At 45.0% G+C, this 21,292-nt stretch overlaps 1 protein-coding gene across 9 annotated transcripts in view; it reads right to left on the bottom strand.

Moving 5' to 3' along the window:
• The window catches only part of row (zinc finger domain-containing protein relative of woc), a 55,595-nt gene extending 39,480 nt beyond the window's left edge, over window positions 1-16,115 (bottom strand). For 4 of the 9 annotated variants that reach the window (XM_089549347.1, XM_089549356.1, XM_089549355.1 and 1 more), the window contains exons 1-9: window positions 15,366-15,500; window positions 13,646-14,045; window positions 9,672-9,875; window positions 7,776-7,979; window positions 5,516-5,590; window positions 1,768-1,864; window positions 1,588-1,685; window positions 1,054-1,201; window positions 769-937 (exon numbers count right to left, since the gene is read on the bottom strand). In XM_089549347.1, coding sequence (XP_089405473.1) covers window positions 769-937; window positions 1,054-1,201; window positions 1,588-1,685; window positions 1,768-1,864; window positions 5,516-5,590; window positions 7,776-7,979; window positions 9,672-9,875; window positions 13,646-13,990 — 1,340 coding nt within the window. In that variant the 5' untranslated portion in view covers window positions 13,991-14,045; window positions 15,366-15,500. The other 5 variants (XM_089549348.1, XM_089549353.1, XM_089549350.1 and 2 more) reach the window with 5 other exon arrangements.
• Between the last annotated feature and the right edge of the window lie 5,177 nt (window positions 16,116-21,292).

Below are 21,292 nucleotides of genomic sequence, written 5' to 3'. Positions count from 1 at the left end.
TGGCAGGACAAGGCTAAATCCACTGATAACTAAAAATGGAGTGGAGTCGAGCGCCTCAGCAGCCCCGCTACAACCAAAGGAAAATTGTGGCTTCCCTTTATAGACACATGAAAAATAGTCACCTTCGTGCACCACTTCAGAAAGAAATAACGAGGCTCACAATGTTCCAACTCAATATGGCCAGGCACCCAAGAGCTGTCTAGAGGAGACTTCAGAGTGTGAACAAAGCAATGTTCCACTAGGAGAAACAATGCAAGAAACACAGTGACCATTGTCACAGCGGCAAAAGCAAAAAAGGGGCACCGGTGTTACGGCAACATGCCTAGCTGCTCGTCTTGGGTATGCTTTGGGATCCCTAGCATTATGAACAGAGACCAATGGACAGTAGCAGCGGCGGGCGGCAAGCAGTTGGTGCCCTCCTTCTTTCCAGCCTCTTCCAACAACAGCCAGAAAGGCTTCAATGATTCTTGTGAGGCACCGAGCAGGTGCAGCAAAAGTGTTTAACGCATTCTGTGAGTGTACCATGCTACACTCAATGCTTGGCTCTTCAGGAGTGCAAGCACAGCTAGGAGTGTGTACGACTAACACCTCGACAGCGTGTTGCAAAAGAGTTAACTCCGCTTCAGACACATATGCTTCCAACTTTAACTTGTATCTGGCACAACGCATAATTTTGCCTTCGCCCCAAGTGACAAGTGAAACAAGGAGACTAAACTGCCACACAACTTGAGGAAGGCACAGAGCAGGAACCCTGGGGTGCAAACCCACCTGGCCTGGCGACAGCGCAAGCTGTACCCGTTGATCGCGCTGGAATCAGGCTGGAGCAGGGCTCTGCCACTGCGACAGAACTTGCACGGCATGTCAGTCTGGAGCACCCCGCGCTGTGCCAGCCAGGGCACAGGGTTCTGCCCGTCCATTAACCTGCGGTACTGGGCGTCTACACAAAGCAGAGGTACACATTATTGGACCCATCCGGGCCTGCCTGTGGCGGCACCACCACGCTGCTGCCGCCACCATCGCCTGCGGAAGGCAGGGCAGCGAGGCTAGTCGTACCCAACTGCTGAGTCTCCTCCTGGAGCACCTTGGAGGGCAGCACCTTGCTGGGCATCACCTTCACCATGAGCAGCGAGCTGGCCGTCACCGCTGTGCTGCCACCCGTGATGAGGGGCACCTGGCGTGCCGCCGGACTTCCAGTGGCCGGCTGCCAAGGAAATAGCAAAGCAGTGCCAAAATTCGAAGGTTGCAGCAGCTAACAAGGTGCGGTAAGACTATGCAAAAGCAACAAAAAGTATGGGACACGATAGGCAGAGCACTGGCCATCAAAGCAGACTATTTATGCAAACGAGATCAAGGAGGACAACACCTTTGGAGTAATGCTTTTCAGGTACACAGTGCTGTTTTAGGATAAAGAAGTCTTTCCGTTCCCTGTGCTACATGCTCATCACAAAGAGGTCAGAGTACACTATTTGCTTCAAAAGGAGAAGGAGAGCACACTTTACACAGTGTGTTTACATCCCAAATTCACGCAATGATGCCAACACGCCCCTGGCATCATTTTACGAGTGAACTGTACAAAAAAGGACGCACCGGTTTGGTTGGGCGTGGCTGGCCAAGTTGGAACGACGTTGTGGTAATCATTGGAGAGGAACCAGGTGCTGCTGCCACCGTACTAGGAATGCCCTTTACTACAAGACAGAAAGTTGTTCTTTAGTATGAGGCAAGCACTGAGGCAAGAACTGTTTTAGTGAAGCACTTGCACCTACGCACCTGCAGCTGCATTAATGACAACTGGCGCGTTTCCCGGTGACAGCAGCATTCCAGTGCGTGGATCGTACACCAGGTTTAGCAACGCCGGCCCAGATGCCTGCAGCAGAGAAGGCAGCGACAAATGCCATGATGCATAAACGGACGCACAACACCATTTGCTGTAAATGGCTAAAAAGGCGATATGTTTCGCTTTTGCTTTTCCTAAATAATACTACAGAGAACAACTTGAAGAGATCAAGCGCACCTTTTCCTGAAGCTCTGTAATCCTTCCAGAAATTTATTTATTTATTCATACACACTGTCAATCCCATATGAGATTATAACAGGAAGGGCATAAGTTGAACAGTCTTAATAAATAAGCACAATAAGGCAAGCTAGCATAATACAAAGATAAACATACAGCGTTGTGAGAGTAAGATGCTTAACACAGAACTCAAGAATAGAAGTAAAAGGTTATAAACTTTCAAATACACAAAGCAACCATGGAAAGGAAGCACTGAACAGAGAATAGACACTGTAAGCCAAAGATCCAAAATTCTGAAAATAACAGGTAAAAATGGGAGGTAATGGAATGGAAGAACATATAATAATATGCACACAATGAGCATCCTCTGCGGCTGCCTGGAAGGCGGGTGCATATTCCAAAATACTTCAAGCATTTATTTCGTATGCAACCGGTTTTCGACGAGGGCTGCAAAGGTATTTAATGATGAGCATCATTTTAATATTAAATTACTTTAATAGGCAAGTCTAAAAATAATTGTTAGGGAATATTAATGAGGAATGAATTATTATGGTAAGTACCGTATTTTCCGGTGTATAGGACGCGGGTTTTTTTCAAAAATCTTGCTGATGCGTTCTATACAAGGGTGCGCCTTATGTGCGAATTTTCCGTTTTTTTTTTTTTTTTTTGCGAGTTCAGAAATTACTTAGGCTCATGTTCAAGCTTTTTTCACCGAAAAAATATTACTACCAATAACGCGGTTGTAACATGGTTAATACTTCAATACGGGGACCGCCGTGCGCAACTTTTTTAGGTGAACTTTATCATGAAACGGCGGGGTTGACCACTTCCGGGATCTTAAACACGCGGCAGTTTCGGAGAGCCCAAGCAAAGGTAATGTGAAATGCCAAAAGATGGCAACAGTCGCGCTTCTCGCCATTGTCAAGACAAGCCAAGAGAAGTCGATGTTTTTTTTAAGTCACCCTTTGCAAGTACGTAGTGCAAAGAGAATGCTTCAGCCGCATTGCCTTTTCAATAGCGCATCCGAAGATGAAGACTTTGAAGGTTTTATGTAAAAATAAATTGTTGTGGACATAAAGAGAGTTCTTTCACTTTTTTTTCTTTTGTGCTAAAATGTGGGCGGGTATGACGCGAGTGTTGCCTTTTTCGATCACTTAGCGTTGCTTAAGAACTTCTCCCACGTACGGTGCATTTTGCGATGGTCGCATAAGCATGCTTAATTAAGCCTCACTAGCCTAACTGGGTAAATTGGGGTGCGTCTTATATACCAATTTTTTCAATGACAGCCTGCATATATGGCGGGTGCGTCTTATACAAGGGTGCGTCTTGTACACCGGAAAATACGGTACTCGAGGCAACAGATGTAAGCACCAATTAAGTAGGCGGAATAATGATAATTTTTTTTTTCTGCCCAAATTGTCTGCTTGCAACTCCATTAAAGAAATGACAAACAAGTGCAAAAGTTTTGAAACCTAAATGCACTATAAAACATGTTCAAGAGTTACTGCAGTAGAAGTAGAAGAGAACTTGACTTTCCGGTAACATGCAAGAAAGTAGCAGTGAACTGAATAATTTACGGCCATGCACTTCACTTGATGCATGCATTTACTCAACAGTAGACAGGTCTGCTGTGGCCTTAATACAGCGGAAAAATTGTTATGCCGTACAGCATTTAAGCCTTGAACCAGACTTACAGCAGCTGGCTGCCAAGGGAATAACACAGCAGTGCCAAAATTCAAACACTGCAGTAGCTAACAAGGTGTGGCAAGACCGCACAAAAGCAATAAAAAGTATGGGACACAACAGGCATAGCACAGGCTACCAAAGGAGGCAATTTATTTTCTTTTAAAGTTGGAGTGTGTGCAACCATAACACCTCTAAAAATGATGCACTTGGAGCAATAAAAATCTAAAAGCTAACTGTAAAAAATGCGCAAGGCGCCAGTGGAGAGAGGCTTCCCTGAAACTCTAAACATAGAGACGAAAACAAACGAACTGCAGTTAAACCCAGTAAATTTGGTAAAATCCACATTTTACTCAGTTACCGTCACGAATAAAGTGCAAGACTAGCAGCACAGCTGACAGTTCTAATGAAGGCCCTGACTCCTTCAGTCCTTTTACCTGGCTTCAGGAATCGATAAACGCGACTGCCAGTGTGCCGGGAGATGTTGAACTGATTAACAGTTCAAAGTGAAGAAAGCTGCTCAGATTTCTTTTTATAGTTGCCTGACAGTGCTCAGTGGCATACATATAAAGGAGGCCAAAAGTCACCGAAACCAAGCAAACACAGGGAAATTAATTTTTTTTTTAAATTTGGGGTGCTTATCAATGGACAATCAACAAGTACAATCTTGTTACAATGAATATTCGGACACAGTGCACTAATCTGCCATGACTGATTGATCTTTCTATTTTTGCCAGTGACTGAACTTTGGTTACTGCGGATTCAGTTACAGCGTGCATTCGGATAGAACGGACTAAATTAGGTGACCAATAAGCTAGTTTGAGCTTCATTACAGCGAACTTTTCGGCAGCAAATGCCAAACTTCAAGAACACTTCAGTGCATCCCCACATGTCAACAGCCGCAGCTATGTAGGCGGTGGCTGTTTTGTTATTAGTGCAGGTTTCCACACATGAATGATCTCCAAACAGAAGTCAACCACTGTCCAACTTGCAGACCTTGCTCAAGGAAAAAAAAAAGTCACTATGCTCGTGTCTGCTTATGTTAAGTGTTAGCAAGCTAGAGCTGCACGGGGTGAAGAAGCTCCCCTCCTCATCCTGCAGCCCTAGCTTTCAGAAAAAAGATATGTTATACGTCTGCAGCATGCTCCTTGGTATGTAGTAGCTCTTTGTGAACTCATGCCGCTCGCCTTTCGTTCATCGATTTCATGCGCAGTCACCATCTTTTCTCCGAGCAATTTACTTTCTGCAAGGCATTGCCATAACGGCACATGAATGGGTTAGGACGCACAAAGCAACGCTAACGTGAGAAAAAATGTAATCACAAGGACAACTGTTAGGTGCCAACGGAGATTACACTGCAATGATTCTACACCTGAAGGATGACTGACTAGAAAGTAGAAGAAAAAACTACATGTCACCAGTGGGATCCAAACCCACAACCTCCGTATGTTGTGTACTGCGCTCTACTAAATGAGCTATGACGGTGGCTGTCCAACCTTCTACTTTTAAGTGTATTCTTCTTGTGTGTAACCTAACCTTTAGTGTTCACCAGCATCAGCCTCGACTATAGCGGAGTGCACAGAGCACCCTGTGCCTGTTAACTGTGCTTATTTCCCAATTTAAGCCACTTTTTCCGTCACCCCAACAGACTTCGATGAATTCCTTCAGTCTAGAGAAAGCAGTCACACTTTTTGCAGCAATTTACAACTGACTGAGGAAAAAAAAAAAGGGGGGAGGGGGGGCATTGTAGCCAGCAACACAAGAGGGTTCATAATAAACAACATGCAATTATTCCTTGTAAGGCTATGGCAAGTAACCTACCTTCACAGGGGCTGTTGCACTGCTGGTGTTGTACGAATCCTTTGGGCAGCAGTAAATGAGCTTCGCACCTTTTGCCTAGCAGAGAGAATATGAAATAGTGATAAGTTTTCCGAATCACAACTGCTGTTTTTCACCGTGAAAAAAAAAAAAAAAAATGCTCTTTCTCTACTGTTGATTCCTAGCTGTACCATTATATAGCAAAATTCCACTTTATTTCTGCGAATCATACTTCCAGGGCAGCGGTAGGAATATTCAAATTTCGACCTAGGATACAGCAAAAATACTTGAATAATATAACTATTTTTTTTTTTATAGTAATCGGATTTGTAAACAATGCTTTGCAAGCATGGCTGCCAAGATTCGTTGACAGTCATGTTTCATAAGGGGCCCACGTTTGACACAGCATGTCAATCAATCTGCACAGTATCAGCCTGTTAATCTCGACATATGCAGCATACACTCCTCATTTTTTTTTTAAAGCAAGCACAAAAAGGGCAGCGGCAAGAAAATATATTAATCGCACCAAACATTTATCAAGCCGACGTAGATACATGACTCATGCGCAGAAGAATGCATGATGGTCAGCATTCAACTGTCAGTGTTTCATTTTCAGACAGCATTCAATTTTGTTGTCTTTGTTTTGAATATGTCCACCAACCATCACGAATGCTAGGGTGCCCAAATTCATGCTTGTAGAGTTTACAGCAAAATTGGCATCTGTCCTGTGTGCTAGTTTTCATGAAACTTCGAAGTCGCTTTGCAATGCCTGGATAGTCTGCACCAAACAAACCAAACACAACCAGGTGCAAGTTTCATCCCTTCTTGTCCACTTTACACAGACAATCACAGAAAATGCTTTTGTGCTGGCCCATTTCTAACAAATCAACTCCATCCTACCATAAGGTTACTTATGCAAGCTCTTCCCAAGACCAAAATCCTTGTGAGGGCAGAAAACAAACATAAGGCAGTGCTGTTTATAGTAGACCCTCAGCAGCCACAACTATTTTTCTTATTTATGACACATGTTTAAAGGAGTAGACGCACCAAAATTTTTGCAGCGTATTTTTGCTTTCAAGTCACTAATGAAAGTTTGCCTAAGCTCAAGTACCTAACTTATGACTGAATTTATTCTTCCATGCAGTTTTGGTTTCAGTTTCAGCAGTCGAAAGACTGTTGCGAAGTCATAAGTGTGCACCAGATCACTTCAGCAGCAGATCACGTGAGGCGTACAGAAAAAATTCAACAGAGACACTCCAGACTGCTTACGCATGGGATCACAAAAGCATTGCTATCCCTGGGTGCATTGTTTATGCATAATGCAAGGACCAGCATGAGAAACCACAAAATCACAGCTCTAAGAAACGCTGCCTTTGCATATCCCTCCATTAACCCTTTGAAGGTTTTTGCCGTATATATACGGCGGCGGTTTTCTGTCCCGCAAGGTCTGTGCCGTACGGGTACGGTTTCGATCTTCCGTTTGAAATTTTGCGCCAAAAGAACAATGCGTGCTCACTGGGGGGTGCTGCCTCCTCTTAGGACTTACAAGAAGTGTTTGAATTTTGTGCTGCCTTCTTACGGAGATAAGCAGAACTTATGTCTAGCTTTAGCGCGGCGGCACAGACTGCGGCAACACCCCTTTTGTAGTTTTGGTTTCGCCGCATGATCGCAATGGAGTCGCGCGAAATTTGAGTTTTCTTTTCGTCAGCACTATCTTGCAGGGGCTGCCGAAGTTGATTTCTATCTTTATTGGCGCTGCTGTTAGCTTGCTTATCACCGTTGCTCGTGAGGTATTCTCGCCCTCTGTGGCAACGCGCCTACGCGGTTTCGATTCCGCCGCGGGATCGCAACGGAGTCGCGCGAAACGTGTTTTCTCTTTGTGGGCACTGTTTTGCAGAGGCGGCGAAAGTTGATTTCTATCTTTATTGGTGCTGCTCTTTGCTTGCTTATCACCGTTGCTATTCTATTCTATTGAACATTTTCCAGTTGTGAGTGATGCTGTCACCAAAGTACTGTTCCTAATTTTTTTTTTACCATTTATTCTCGATTATATACACTTTGTAGATTCAAGATCCGCAATAAAGTAATTTGACCACCTGGGAAAGTTTTCTTCAAAATAATTCGACCCTCAAAGGGTTAACATGACCTGCTTAGCTGTTCACTCACATGCTCGCCAACATTTTTTTGTTTTCCCCCATCTCATACGCTCATTCTCCCCAGCTTAAGGTCAGAGGATAGCACACATGTGGAAAGCCTGGCTCACCTTGACCTCGCTGATGCGGCGCACGCTGCGGTTGTAGGCATTCACAGCCCGCACGTGGGACTCGCGTTGCACGGGTGTGAGCGGTTCGTCGTTACACTCGAGCACCAGAGGCAACGTGGTGGACGAGCTGTTCTGCTCCAAAATATAACGCACCACCACCTTGGAGGGCTGCTTGGCAGGAGGAGGAGGGGCCACTTTAGGCATCTGCAGGCAACAAGAGCCAAACTCAAGATACATCACACTCGCTTGAATGCAACGCATTTCTTTTTTTAACCAGTGATAAGAACGAAAACTCACTGTTCGCAATATTATACAGTGGACTCTCGTCAATTCAGATTCACTTAATCCAAATGTTTGGTTTATTTGAACCGGCAACCTAGCCCCATCAACATCAAGTGAATGAAAAGGCTCCCCTTAGTCCAGTCGAACTTCCTGTTCCACAATAACAGCGGCCCTCGCATTATCATAGTAGCTGTGCAACATTCAGCTAAATACAATATCACTATATGCCAGTCGGCCCTCATAGCAACAACCGTTGCATAATCGACAAGCTTGGTAACCCGCACGCATGGTGACAGACAAAATGTCCAGGCAATAGCCTAGCAGTCAAAGAAACCTCGTAGAGCATCAGTGTTCACTGGAACAGAAGCCTACCAAAAGAAACATAAATAATAACATATAGGGCCAAGCCACAACAATGGCTGTCTCTGAAAGACTCCCAGCCAAACGTCCCACTTGACACCCTCCAAGCATGAGAATGAGAAACAACTAAGATTAAGCTACACTGACAAATACATGAATTATGAAACGAAATGCCCAAGACCTGCCACTACATAAGTTAAAAAATGCCGTTACATCAGAACGTCAAATCGTTCTAGGCTACATTAATAATTTGCCAAACACTGATTGTATGATACATTCAATGACCACCAGCAAGAGTGTGAACATATGAGTGGGCAGGGCATGGGGGCGCATGACATCAGCCCAGTGGCCGACAACTACGAGGTCAGCTTCTCCACAATGCAAAGGTGTTATGTGGCAAAGCACCCTAAGGCAATGATGGCGACAACAGAGATCCCGGCTACGATCGCCGCTGCCGTTGCCGGCTTGGTTATGCTGCAGTGCCTCTCGAAACAACGACAACACAAATGTCGATAGAAGCCTAGGATAAGACCTCTCCAGATCTTGTGGCAAAAACGTTAGCAGACTTTTATGGGAATCAGGTGTTCACAGATGCCTTCGCACTTCATTCTTGAGTAACATATTTCAAAACCACGGCGATTGTGGATCAAAATTTTTTCCGGATAATAAGCTTTTCCCTTGAATTTGCTTTACAAAACGCATCAATATGTTACACTTTATTCTAACAAAAGGAGCTATGATTTACCACTTTTGCTATCAAATGCATTATCATCAAGATCACAGCAAAAGGAACATTCCTGCACTTCTAACCTCACAATAACCTTTTTTTTTTTTTGAAGCAATTATTGAGATTGGGTTATGCTTTATGAGGGTTCAACGTCCCAAAGCGACTCAGGCTATGAGGGACGTTGTAGTGAAGGACTCCGGAAATTTCGACTACCTGGTGTTCTTTAACGCGCACTGACATTGCACAGTACACGGGCCTCTAGAATTTCACCTCCATCGAAATTCAGCCACCGCAGCCAGGACAGAACTTGCGTCTTTGGGTCAGCGGCCGAGTGCTATAACCACTGAGCCACCATGGTGGCTGAGCACTCGATAAGAGGTCACTTGACTACTTCTTGTAAGACAGCGTCAAATGGCTGTGAGTCGTGTAAGCACTGCGGCAGGGAATAGGCAGAGGCCAACCACCATGCAGAGCATGCTAAATGCACGAAATAAATGCCCCGCAGGCGCGATGAACACGCAGCTCACCAGGTTTGTGGGTGACACAGGCAGCTTGCCCAAGGACCCTCCCTCAGCACGCACTTCTGCATCTAGGTCAAAATCTTCATCAGAGTCTGTCCCATCACCAGCGGATGTCACAGCCAGGTTGTACTTGCGAACTGTGTCCGAGATCTTCAGCGCGGCCACACGGGCAGCTCGGCGGGAGGGCCGACTGCTGGACTGCAGGGGGTCCTAAATGGGTGACGTGCATAGGAGCTCAAATACCTGCTCCAACTATCATTTTTTTTTTAATGATGCCACTTTAGGACAGAACTTTAAATAAGGGATTACTCACTAGCATCTGCACAAACATGGCCATGTGGCTACAATGGAAGGCTATACAGCTCAGAAACTTAGTGGATTGATTCATCCTGCTTTGGGGTGAACTGGGAAGTTTCTGAGAATGTTGTACAGTCTTATTTGTAGCCATATGGCAGAACTTGGGTGGATACTAATGAGCAAATACTACCATACTTCAAATCTACACCATTACTACGATTCCACTGACCACACTGGACTAACAGCCACTAACAGCACTTTAACAGTTGATCACATATAAACATATACCTCCTGGCCTGGTGTTCGGATTATTCAGGCTGAAATTCTTGGGAAATGGGTCTCTGACCCCACCTTGAGCAAACGAAAACACCTTGTGCCATGGCCCTCTTTGGCCATAGATGTCCTTACACCATAAAATTCACTGTCATCACCACATATACCTCCTCCCCCCTATTTTGCCTTCTAGCTCTTTAAGTTTACAAGAAAAAACATTAACTAATACTGCTAGCAATCTGGAACTTTCAGGGAGACAATTACAAGCATGTTCAGGATGGGCCATATAGCTTAAACAAATACTAAAAATCAAAAGCAATCAACAGTTCCGTCACAGAATGCCACATAGGCTGCCAGAGATGGTACTTCAAATGTTGTTAGTGTCTCACAACAAAACCTCAACACTGAGACGAAAAGCATATAAAAAAAAGATGCCTAGCAGCTGCATGCAAGAAAAAAAAAGGAATAGTGCAATAGCACTGACTCAGTCTTAGTCTTTGTCGCTTTCAAGGAATAACCACTTTTGTTCACAACACAAAACATGACTGGATGGAAGCCACCCCATCAATGGTTGCTGTATCAATCAATTTGCCTGCGACTACTGCTCTCTACAGTAAAAAAAGTACACCCGTGACAAAAACTGCCCCCTGCAACCATCCCATTGATAGTCACAAATAGAAAAAAAGTGTTCTCTAGTAGGTTTGTGCATTCACAGGAAAAGGACAACAACTGTGCAGTACATGCAGTACAAGCAACTGAACTACCCATAAGTAAAAACCAAATGCACAATACACTAACAGCAGCCACAGTTTACATTTATGCTACCACTGTTACCTTTGGTAGGGGATGGCAAAAATAACGCTGAGGGTGTGTAACTAGTTTTGTACAGAATTTGTGACTGTGAAATTGAAGTATGCCAATGTTTTCAGAGGCTGTGGATGTTTTGTCTCCACTCCAGTGAACTCTGAAAGAACTAACGAGAACTCAACTCCAAGCCCTATTCAAAGCTCATAACTGCTAACACTTTATTCGGGGTACTTGATTCTGAGTACAACTCAATACAAAACTGCAGTGACAAATTTTTAACACATGCTTCAATTAACGTAAAACTAGTGAAACTGACCACACTAGCACAACTTTGGAGTGGCTAAAAGCTCTAAAATCTAGGATAAAAAAAATTTAAAGGCGAATGTTTTTTGCACTTTTCTTACAACAACAGAGGTGTTATAATCAGGGGTTGGACTTTTCGGTTTTTATTTTATGAAAATTGGCCGCTTTTTATTTCAGGATGCTACTTACGTTTTTTTCTGCATGGTCAAACATCACTTAAAGTTTCTCTGGCCATTTCTGTTATCCTGAACAATTTTTTTACAGTAATTAATGAGCAGATAGTAGTACCTGGAGCTGTGCTTGTAGAAAAAAATTCCTACACTCATCAAAAGATAACTCAAGTTAAATGAGATAGCCCGCAGACAAAAACGGAGGTGAAAATTTACATGTAAGAACTAGGTTGGGATGTTATCGTTGGGTTGTGACGCTGTGTTGAGCGCCCGAGTGCGAGGGCAGGGCATCACACGGTCTGCATATTGATGGCAGCGATGGAACTGTCGCTCAATTGTCACAGTTGCCACAATACTTTTTCATAAACCTATTAGCGATTACGTGTTATTGCCCCACACGCATTTGGATAGCCTAATTGGTCTGCTCTAAGCAGGTGATGATAGTGAAGAAACAATGCTTAGGTAGAAGACGGCGAGGAGATCATGCTTCCCAGTCTGCAGAAGCGTGCAAGCTAGTGGAGCGATAGCTCAATTGCATAACTGTGCTGCTTGTCCTACAGTACCATCGAGGCATCATGCCCCTGGCTTCCTTACTTAGTTAATTTTAAACTTTAAGTGAGTGTAACTTGCATTCAGCAGCTAGAGAGCTATGCCTTGCAAGCCAAACACTGACCTTTTTCGGTTAAAATAAAGAAGTCCAACCTCTAGCTATAATTCACTTTCACTCATGAACTGTCCAAAGAAACCTAAAACTGCACCTAAATTGAGTTTCAAATTTGTGTTATATGTCCACAAAACCTTTAGGGTCATCCTCCAGATGCACTTTTTGGCAATAATAAACAAGCTCCAAGATAGGTACTACAGCTAGAAAATCACACATTATGTTCAGAGAAGACAAGAGCACTGAAGAAAAGAGAGACATAATCGCTGCTCAGTTCATAATACCACCACATGCAACAATCTGAGGTGGTTGGGCGCTGACAGCACACTGCCTTTTCTTAAATCATCTGTGAAAAATTATGAAATCACTTGCCCTCTCCAACTACTACAAGAACAAAAAGAGCAACACAAGTAATGTTTCCCCACCATATCGATGGTTTCAAAAACATGGCTTCTTTCAAGTGGCACCCTAAAAATGTTTAACTCTGCTCAAATGTCCGAATGTGTCCATTAAGATTTATTACCACTCTCAGCCTTGAGGCTGCAAAAACAAATGTATCGGTGCTGAAACAGTGTGGTGTAAATGTTTTTTTTTTTTTAGCAGCCAAGAAAAAACAATGGTACGTACGCAAACAGAAATGTGCTTCTCACATGTGCCTCAAACAGCCCACAGACCGCTTTCTCAAGCAGCTGAGAAAAGGCAGTAAGCAACATTGCCCTACTAGGGTAAAAAATTTAAACTGTATGAAATGCTATGCTCATTAACACTGTGCCAACTCTGGGTTGAAATGAATCTAATTGCATGCATGTATTCTAGTTTCCTGTGGTAGTGTGAGACAAGCATGCAGTGTAGGAATGTTGCAGTGCCATTGGTGCAATATGTCTGCCTATGGTATGACTAAGGAAGATCATGAGACAAGAAAAAGTGCAGGTAATACTGAACTGCATATTTTTACTTATGCCTAGACTGGTTTCCGTCTGCTAGCTACTGATGCAAATTGTGAGTAGTGGCTAAGAGCACTGACAAACACAAGCCATCTGACATACAAATGCAATTCATGCACTGCACGAGCCCAAATAAGAGTGCTTAATCGAAAAAAAAAAAATGGTACGGTATGGTATCTGGGTTCTAACGCCACAAAAGCTGTGCATGCGCTGTGAGGAATGCTGTAGTGTAGGGCTCCAGACTGAAATAAAGCCACCTGGGATCCTTCAGCATGCATTTAGGTTGCACTGCGAATGGGCGTTTTTGAATTTTGCCCCTGGTGAAAAGCAGCGATCGATCAGAGCAAGGCCTAGATCTAGTGGCTGTGGGCTTAGCAGCTATCTGCCATAGCCACTGCACCAGGTAGGCAATGAATGATGCACCCCTCAGGGAACGAGGCAACCAAACAATCAATGCGCAGCATGACATATTCAAACTTCAGTGCTCCCAAGGAGAAGAGTATTAAGCTTGGTAAAGGAGCTCACCTCATCAACAATGACGTTGGAGGCCTCCAAGTGGTCCAGCTCCCTGCAGGCGCTTTTCTTTCTCTTCTTGGGTGGGCTTGTTTGAGCCGGTGCCGGGGCAGTCTTTGAAGTGAGGCGCATAGAAGGCACTGCATTTTTCCGCACCACTCCCTTCTCAACAAAGTCAAACGGTCGGAAGTGGCGAGAACAGACGTGCAACTCGTCATCGTCCCCAAAGTCGTCCTCCGCCAGGCCAGTAGCGGTGAACCACCTGGCACGCAGGTCGTCTTCCCCTTTCTTGGGGAATGGGTGGTACGAGCTGGCAGTGCTGCCATCACATCCAGGCACAGAACAGGACGGCATCATCAGGAGCACTCTGCAGTGGCGCTAAGCAGCTTCATGGCTCGGGGAAGCGCTACCTCTGGAAAGGTGAAACAACACACGAAAATTTCAGCAGACCACATAATTTCTCCACAAGCGTATAAGAGGCTGTATTGTGTTTTAGTTCCTTTCCCCTCTGCTGTAAAGTACAGAGGGGGCTATGTTAGGACATCTGAATAAAAAGGTGGAGGGTAATTTAATTGACAAATCGTACTGTTTCCTGCAGCCTATGCTTTAACACACAGGCTTCAGTGGGTGCCCACCTCACCAACACAGATGACTGAGGAGCATCCAAGCATTTACAAGTGCAGATGATAGCCTAATCAATGGGCCTTTATGGGAGCTCAGTTACGTGAAGTGCAGCAAAAAGATAGAGTGAATTTGGGACCACCCCTATGCAGTGCAGCACTGATAGCCTCCTGAATAAGACTTCTGCAGTTTACAAATAAATGGGTGTGCGTGAATAATTATTCCGCGAACGATTTCTGGCAAGGTGACACGACATGAATTTGCTCCGAGTCAAGAGACTGCAAAGCGTCTAGCAGGCTTTAGACGCATCAAGGGAGGTCAACAGTCTCATAAATCACCGTTATCGCCAAAAGCTGTGGCTGCATAACAGCTGACGAGCTACGCAAGGAGGGCGTACAAGGCAGGCACAGACTGCGCGTCAGAAACTGACATTCAGAATCCCGCTTGCAACTTCAACAAGTCGGTGCAGGAGAGGGCAGCAAACAAAAGAGACGCCGGCTCTTTAAAGCTGTCCAGCAGGCGTTATAACAAGCAGGGAGGCTTTCCCACCAGTACATAACACTCATCGCAACGGGAAAAAAAAAAAAAAAAAAAAAAAACAGCTGCCTTCACCCTATTAAGCACAGGCTTTCCTTTTCCTCTTTTTGTGCGCCACAAAATCAGATATAAAAAGTATTAGTCGCACGCAGGCGCTTAAGTGGGCGTTCTGAGAATTCACCACTAGCTGTAGTCTCTCAACAGCGCAAGTGAAACTGTCACTGCGCGTAGCGGCAGACTTCACAAAACAAAGCGCCCTCAGATATCCATACGTTCTGCACATGCAGCGTGCAATCACTTCCTACAGGGCAACACATGTTCCGAAGTGCTTCTGCCTGACGCCCCTCAGTCGTAAACACTCGGTGGAGTCGTTATATATGTCGGAAACCTAAATTAATATTTCGTTTGTTTTCTTGATTTCAATGGGCTACAATCAGTCACGAGGGTCGGTCACGGGGTGTTCAGTAGCTCAGGAGACCCATCGCAAAAGAAAATGGCGTCGCGAGCGCAATCTTCCTCCGCGAATATCAAAAAAGAAAGCGCAGTCTAAACAAGGGTCAGAGGAGCGTCATACCTCGCCAAATACCAAACCGCTACCTTGGACCAAGAGAAGCAGGTTAAGGAAAATAATACCAGCCAAAGAACAACCCAAATACTAGTGACGACGCGACCAGCCACGGATGGCACGGAGAGCGTCCATTCCTGACCACACAGTTGCCAACCGGGGCACTTGCAGGTTGCCATAGTACCCCCAGAGCGTTCACCCACCTTTCTTTCGCATTGTATTAGTCTTAAATCTCCAAATAAAGCATAAACCATCTTTTTATAGTTTTCTCCGTCAGAATATTTAAATCCATGCTTTTTGGCAGCCAGTTGTCTAATGCTTTTAGTACGTTTCCTTTTTGTTATCACGCTTCTCTTCTTTTCCCTTCTTCCGTGTGAATGCGAAACAAAGGAACACGTTTTCTTCATATACTTCTCGCAGTCCCCTGTTACGCAACAAAGCCTTTGCCAGGTTTGCCTCCCTTTTTTTTCCATTCTTCCGTGAGAATGCGAAACAAAGGCACATGTTTTCTTCACATGCTTCTCACAGTCCCCTGTTACGCAGCGAAGCCTTTGCCATGTTTGCATTACCATTGCAGACGATTGAAGAGCGAACACGGTTCAGGACGGTGAACAGGAAAAATCATAATGCATGTGATCAAAACGTATAATTACCGTTTTTCCATCACAGAGCAACTTTTCGTCCTGTTAATCATATCCGGTGTCTTCTGAGTTCTTCCAGGAGAGGCCTTCGCTATTTGAGCTACACGCGAAAACAGTGTGCCGGAAGTCATGCGCTTTCGCAAGGACTACTGGGAGTCTTTGGCCGACGGCGCAGCCAATGGTAATGCTGGGCGCAGCGACGCCGTCTGCTACACTGCTGCGTATGCGCAAGCGCGCCGAGAAGGCGGCCAAGTAAGGGGATACACAGACGAAAAATTATGGACACACAGAACATGGATACGCAGACGAACAATTATGGGAGTGCATGACTTGCCGCAGTACGTGGCATGCCCTCCTGGTGGAACTGACATCACGTGTCCGGTTCGCGGACAGTATGCAACAGTTGGTTGAAGAAGAGGTAAGCGCAGCAAAATTGAAAATTTGTTGAGGAAAACAAACTCAGTTTAACATTTATTCGATGGACATCTAAATCGCGCCGTGAGAAAGCGCCGTGGGGAGAGAGAGAAAGCCACAGCATGGGGGAGAGGAAAAACAAAGCTCTTCCGAACTGCGCGTAAATTTTTACGTTTTGGGGAAGGAAAGACGGAGGAGAGTAGCTTCCGGGCAGAGGAAGCGAGCACATGTAGTTTACAGGTTGACATCTGATCAGGGGGAGCTGCCTGTGAGAGAGGGTGAGGAGAATATGCGCGCTCTGAGCCAAGTGCGAGAGATATTATTTCCAGCCGTTCTGGCGCTCTAGCATGTTTCGGCCCTATCTCTCCCAGCGGTAAGATATTTGTTGGAGTCAGGTGGAACCGGCGCAAAATACTTCACACATTATAGTTTTTGTGCTTTTGTTACAAGTGCAGCTCATTTTGAAAACCCCTGTGAGATCGGGCCCCAGTTTATTATTTTCTTTTTTTTTTTTTTCAACGAGAGTGGGGATGTGGGATAAGAAGGACGGAGCAAAGGGAGTGCCATTTGTGCAGGGTTTGCCAAGTAACGAGATACCAAAAAATATCGGATTGCTACAACAGACAAAATACTTCTGGCAACCGGCTAATGATGCCAGACTATTTTTTTTATAAACCGATTTACTGATTAGGATTCATCCGGCGGCCACTGGAGATGCATCTGGGTTTTAGTGAAGAATTTATCAAACTTCGGCAGGAACATTATCATAAACAAAAGCTATGTTGAAAATAAACGTTTCCCCTGCTTTTAACTAGCGATTATATGGCGCTTCTTGCGATGACCTTTGGTCATTCGAGCCAGCTTACTATTACGATGCCACAGATGCAGTGTTCCACAAGTACGCGAGACCCCGCAGGCGCTGTAGGCCGCGGCTGCTCTTGTGGCTGGTATCGAATGCGCTGCGCCACAGAGCGGCGCCACAGAGCGGCGCGGAAAGACAAGCAAGGCTGCAAGCATATCTAGCTTATCAATTGCTTTGTTCCATGGTGTTCGGCACGTTGAAATGTAAAATGTTTCTGCAGCAAAGTCCTTCGAGAGTAACTCTCCTCTTGACATCATAGAAAAAAAAAAAAGGAAAGTTCCAATATAGCTGCTTCTCCGACGTTATAGTCATACCTTTGCGAATTTAGTAGACTATCGGCGGTATTGCTCATTGGCACACGAGATGAGAAAAATTCTGTAAGTGAAACCAGCCATTATATGCGACAGGAGCATCAACGGGCACCAAAGCGACTTTCTTTCGGAAGTTGCGCTGCCGGTTGAGGAGCACCTGCGATAGGTGGCGCCAGTGACATTGGGGAAGAGAAACCTGTCGTGCACGGTTTCGAGGCGGTGCATCTGCGGAACTTTCGAGCCCACTGCGCCAGGTTTGAGCTGCATCCGAAAGATAGTTTAATTGCCACCACGCGGAGGTCGATCAGACGGAGCGACATATCGTACCCCTGATATCGAAACCGCGTTTGGCAGCAGTCGCACCGGATGTCTATTTTTAGTTGGGGATGGGAAGGCCGGTTTGGTGTTGAAACGCTGCAGTCAGAGTTTTGGTCTGATTGTCAGCACTTGGCAGCCGAAAGTGGAAAGGGTGGGGAGAGGAGGAGAGGCTGCTTCTCACTTGGAGTGCCTACGTGTGCTCGCGCCAAAATGCGTGCCTACGTGACGGCCTTCTGTTCCTGGTATGGGATGCCAGCAGCACGCAGCCCGAGCTGTTTCTATAGTTGGTCGAGAGTGGCTGAGAGGTAATGAACTTCTCGCAGAATTCCTTCTCAAAAGAAGTTCAAAAAAATCAGGTTTGATGGCGGTCCACACAATTATACTAACATGGTTTTTGATTTGTGGGGGATTTAACGCCCCAAAGTGACTCAGCCTATGAGGGAAGCCTTAGTGAAGAGCTCCGGAAATTTCGACCACCTGGGGTTCTTTAACGTGCACTGACATCGCACGGTACACGGGCCTCAAGAATTTCGCCACCATCGAAATTCGACCGCCGTGGCCGGGATCGAACCCGCGTCTTTCGGGTCAGCAAATAAAGGTACCGGAGGTATCAGAATTCCAGAGGTAAAAGAATAAAAAAATTCGGCAGCGACACTTAAGACTGCTTACGTGTGGGAATGAGAAAACATTACTGTCCCTCGGTGCATTGACACCCACCCACACACACCACCTACACACACACACGCGCGCATTACACCACCCGGAACGGTGTGAGACGAACGGCTGCATCACAACTTTGATACGAAAATTGGTTTTTGAGGAAAGCAAATGGAGCAGTAATACCCCTGCCACACGGCAAATTTAATGTCATTCCCATCGAATGACATTCGTTCAAAACGACATTAGTTTGCTGCCACACGATAAAATCTAATGTCATTCGATGAAAACGACACGGACAGACTTAATGCCATTAAGTGTTTACTGCCTTAAGTTTTAATGGCATTCATTCGGTGCCACACGCATAAATTTAATGGCATTAGCCTTACTGCCATTCGCGACCTACTGAGTTCGCCACAACTCATTCGCCCGTGCAACGTGTACTCTCGTTCCCATTGTACACGCAGAAAAGCATGCAGCTTTGTTAGTAACAACTTCCTAACCAGTAGGAAATGGTTAATTCTTAACTTTCAGTCAGATGAGGCATCTATACCGCATTTTCGATGCGAAGAGCGCCATTTTAAACAGCCTTATTGACAGGTACTCTCGAGTTATGTGCTGACATGCGAGTTTATGCCTACTTTTTCGACTTGTAAAGCAGGAACAGCCGTATTTTCTGGAAAATCGTTTTTACATTACATTTGAACAACATTCCCGATATACTGTGCTCATTAAGAATGTCTATATTCAGATGAAACTTTTAACTACATTGCAAGCGTTATCGCCATCGTCACTTCCGATAATGGCATTAAATGTGGACGTGTAGCACCAACTCCGGAAATAATGGCATTAACAAACTTAAGGCCTTAAGCATTTACTGCCATTTCTTGTGCGCGTGTGGCACGGGTATTCCCTGAACACATTCGCCTGCGACGTCCGAGCTAATGTGTTCCCTCGACACCAGAGACTTGGTGAGAATATACACCGAAAAACACGATTACAAAAACGTCACAAGCACTGTAATATTTCCGCGTCCCTACGATTGTGCTGTCGTTCATTTATGTATATAAAAATGCCAAATAGAATTGGAAAAAAATAAAACTCACTCTCGCTACCAGCCTTGCGTGGTTAACATTCACAACATGGCGACGCCCAGCTCGCCCGCTTCGGACCGAATACTGCGTCGCCGCTGCATTTTTCGACGCGATAGCTTGCTCTAAATGGTTGTATTCGCTTTTATTTTGTGCATTCTCATCCCTCCGCAACAATATAGGTTTGAAATATCAGTCGCTTTTGAGATAAATTTCAAAATTTCTTGATACTAGGCTTAACTATGTACGGCGTACACTGTCGTCATAGCAACGACCCCGAGCGAAGTATTTCTTCAACTTTGCACTAGAATCTACATTTTCATTTCATCCAATTGATTTACATTAAAAAAAAACAAAGCCTTCGAATGCATTCATTACTGCCGTTAATAAAAGAGAAAAACGTTTTTTCGGCACTCAGTTCAGGAGGTTTGACTTGCTATCGTCTAGATGGCGCCACAGTATGTTATGCTTCTCGCGCGCTACGCTAGTCACACCCAACCACCGTGCTCCCTACCAAAACTGTTGTGACGACGGGCGGCAGTGCGCGCAAGGTGCGCCCGTAGCATGCGCAAAGCTTTTGCGGACGCACAGCTAATACTGTCTAATTTCACCATAGAGAGCATTTCACAATATGACGTCCGCCCATAGAGTTTCTTACTATTACCTAGAGGGAAAGCTGGCAAGCCGTCTATGGGAGTTTGCATGGAGACCCCACGTCATAGAGTTTCTTACTATTACCTAGAGGGAAAGCTGGCAAGCCGTCTATGGGAGTTTGCATGGAGACCCCACGTGACCACCTCAGCCACCATGGGCGCTCAAAGCATCATGGGGCGGTGAGCTACTTGTTGCGGAACTGTAACTTTTGGCCAAAAAATAATAAAAAAAATAAAGCTGTTTGATAGCTACAAACGTCCTAACATTCAATATCTTGTCTAATGATTGCAACAAACGAGCAGAAAAGCATTTAAGTGCAAAGTTTGCCTAAAATAAGACATGACTAGCTTTCCTATTGGCCAAGTGATGAACACTAAAAAAACTAATATTTCGTAATTAACAGGCGCACTTTTAAAAGTAAATATGTTTTCAGAAAAAATGTTGTTGTTTAGATACTTTAAAAGCTTTTTAATGGCATTTCGGAAGAGTAAAACCTTTTATTGGCGTCGTGTGTCGTCGCGTCTTCACTACTATGGCTTTTGCACACTGCGTTCGCGCGAAAGTCGTCTGCGCACACACGAACTACGTTTTCGGAATGAAACGCCTTAGTACTGCCACTCTGTGTTCCCGAAAAACTACGACTGTGCCGCAACAAGTAGCTCACCGCCCCATGATGCTTTGAGCGTCCATGTTGGCTGAAGTGCAGCGCCGCCAGCTTTCCCTCTAGGTAGTAGTAAGAAACTCTGGGTGCGTTCCAATTCTCTAGACGTCCGACAAGACGTCTAGTGTGACGTCTAGGAAGCCGTCTACATGTCTAGATATTGGAACGTGTCTACTTCACGCGCCACCTTGCGGCATATAAACTGAACTAACATTTGGGAATAGTTGCACTCCTATGTTCTTAAAAATGCTTAATAAAACAAGTTAAAAACGCGCTGTTAGTAGTTTGCTAGTTCTTATTTTATTTTTTTTCTGCAATAATGGTGCG

Source organism: Amblyomma mixtum, chromosome 6 (assembly GCF_055824585.1).
Source record: "Amblyomma mixtum isolate Tamu chromosome 6, ASM5582458v1, whole genome shotgun sequence".
NCBI classification, from domain to species: domain Eukaryota; kingdom Metazoa; phylum Arthropoda; class Arachnida; order Ixodida; family Ixodidae; genus Amblyomma; species Amblyomma mixtum.
The sequence above is the reverse complement of the archived record's forward strand: the minus strand, read 5'-3'. Positions and strand labels throughout refer to the sequence as shown.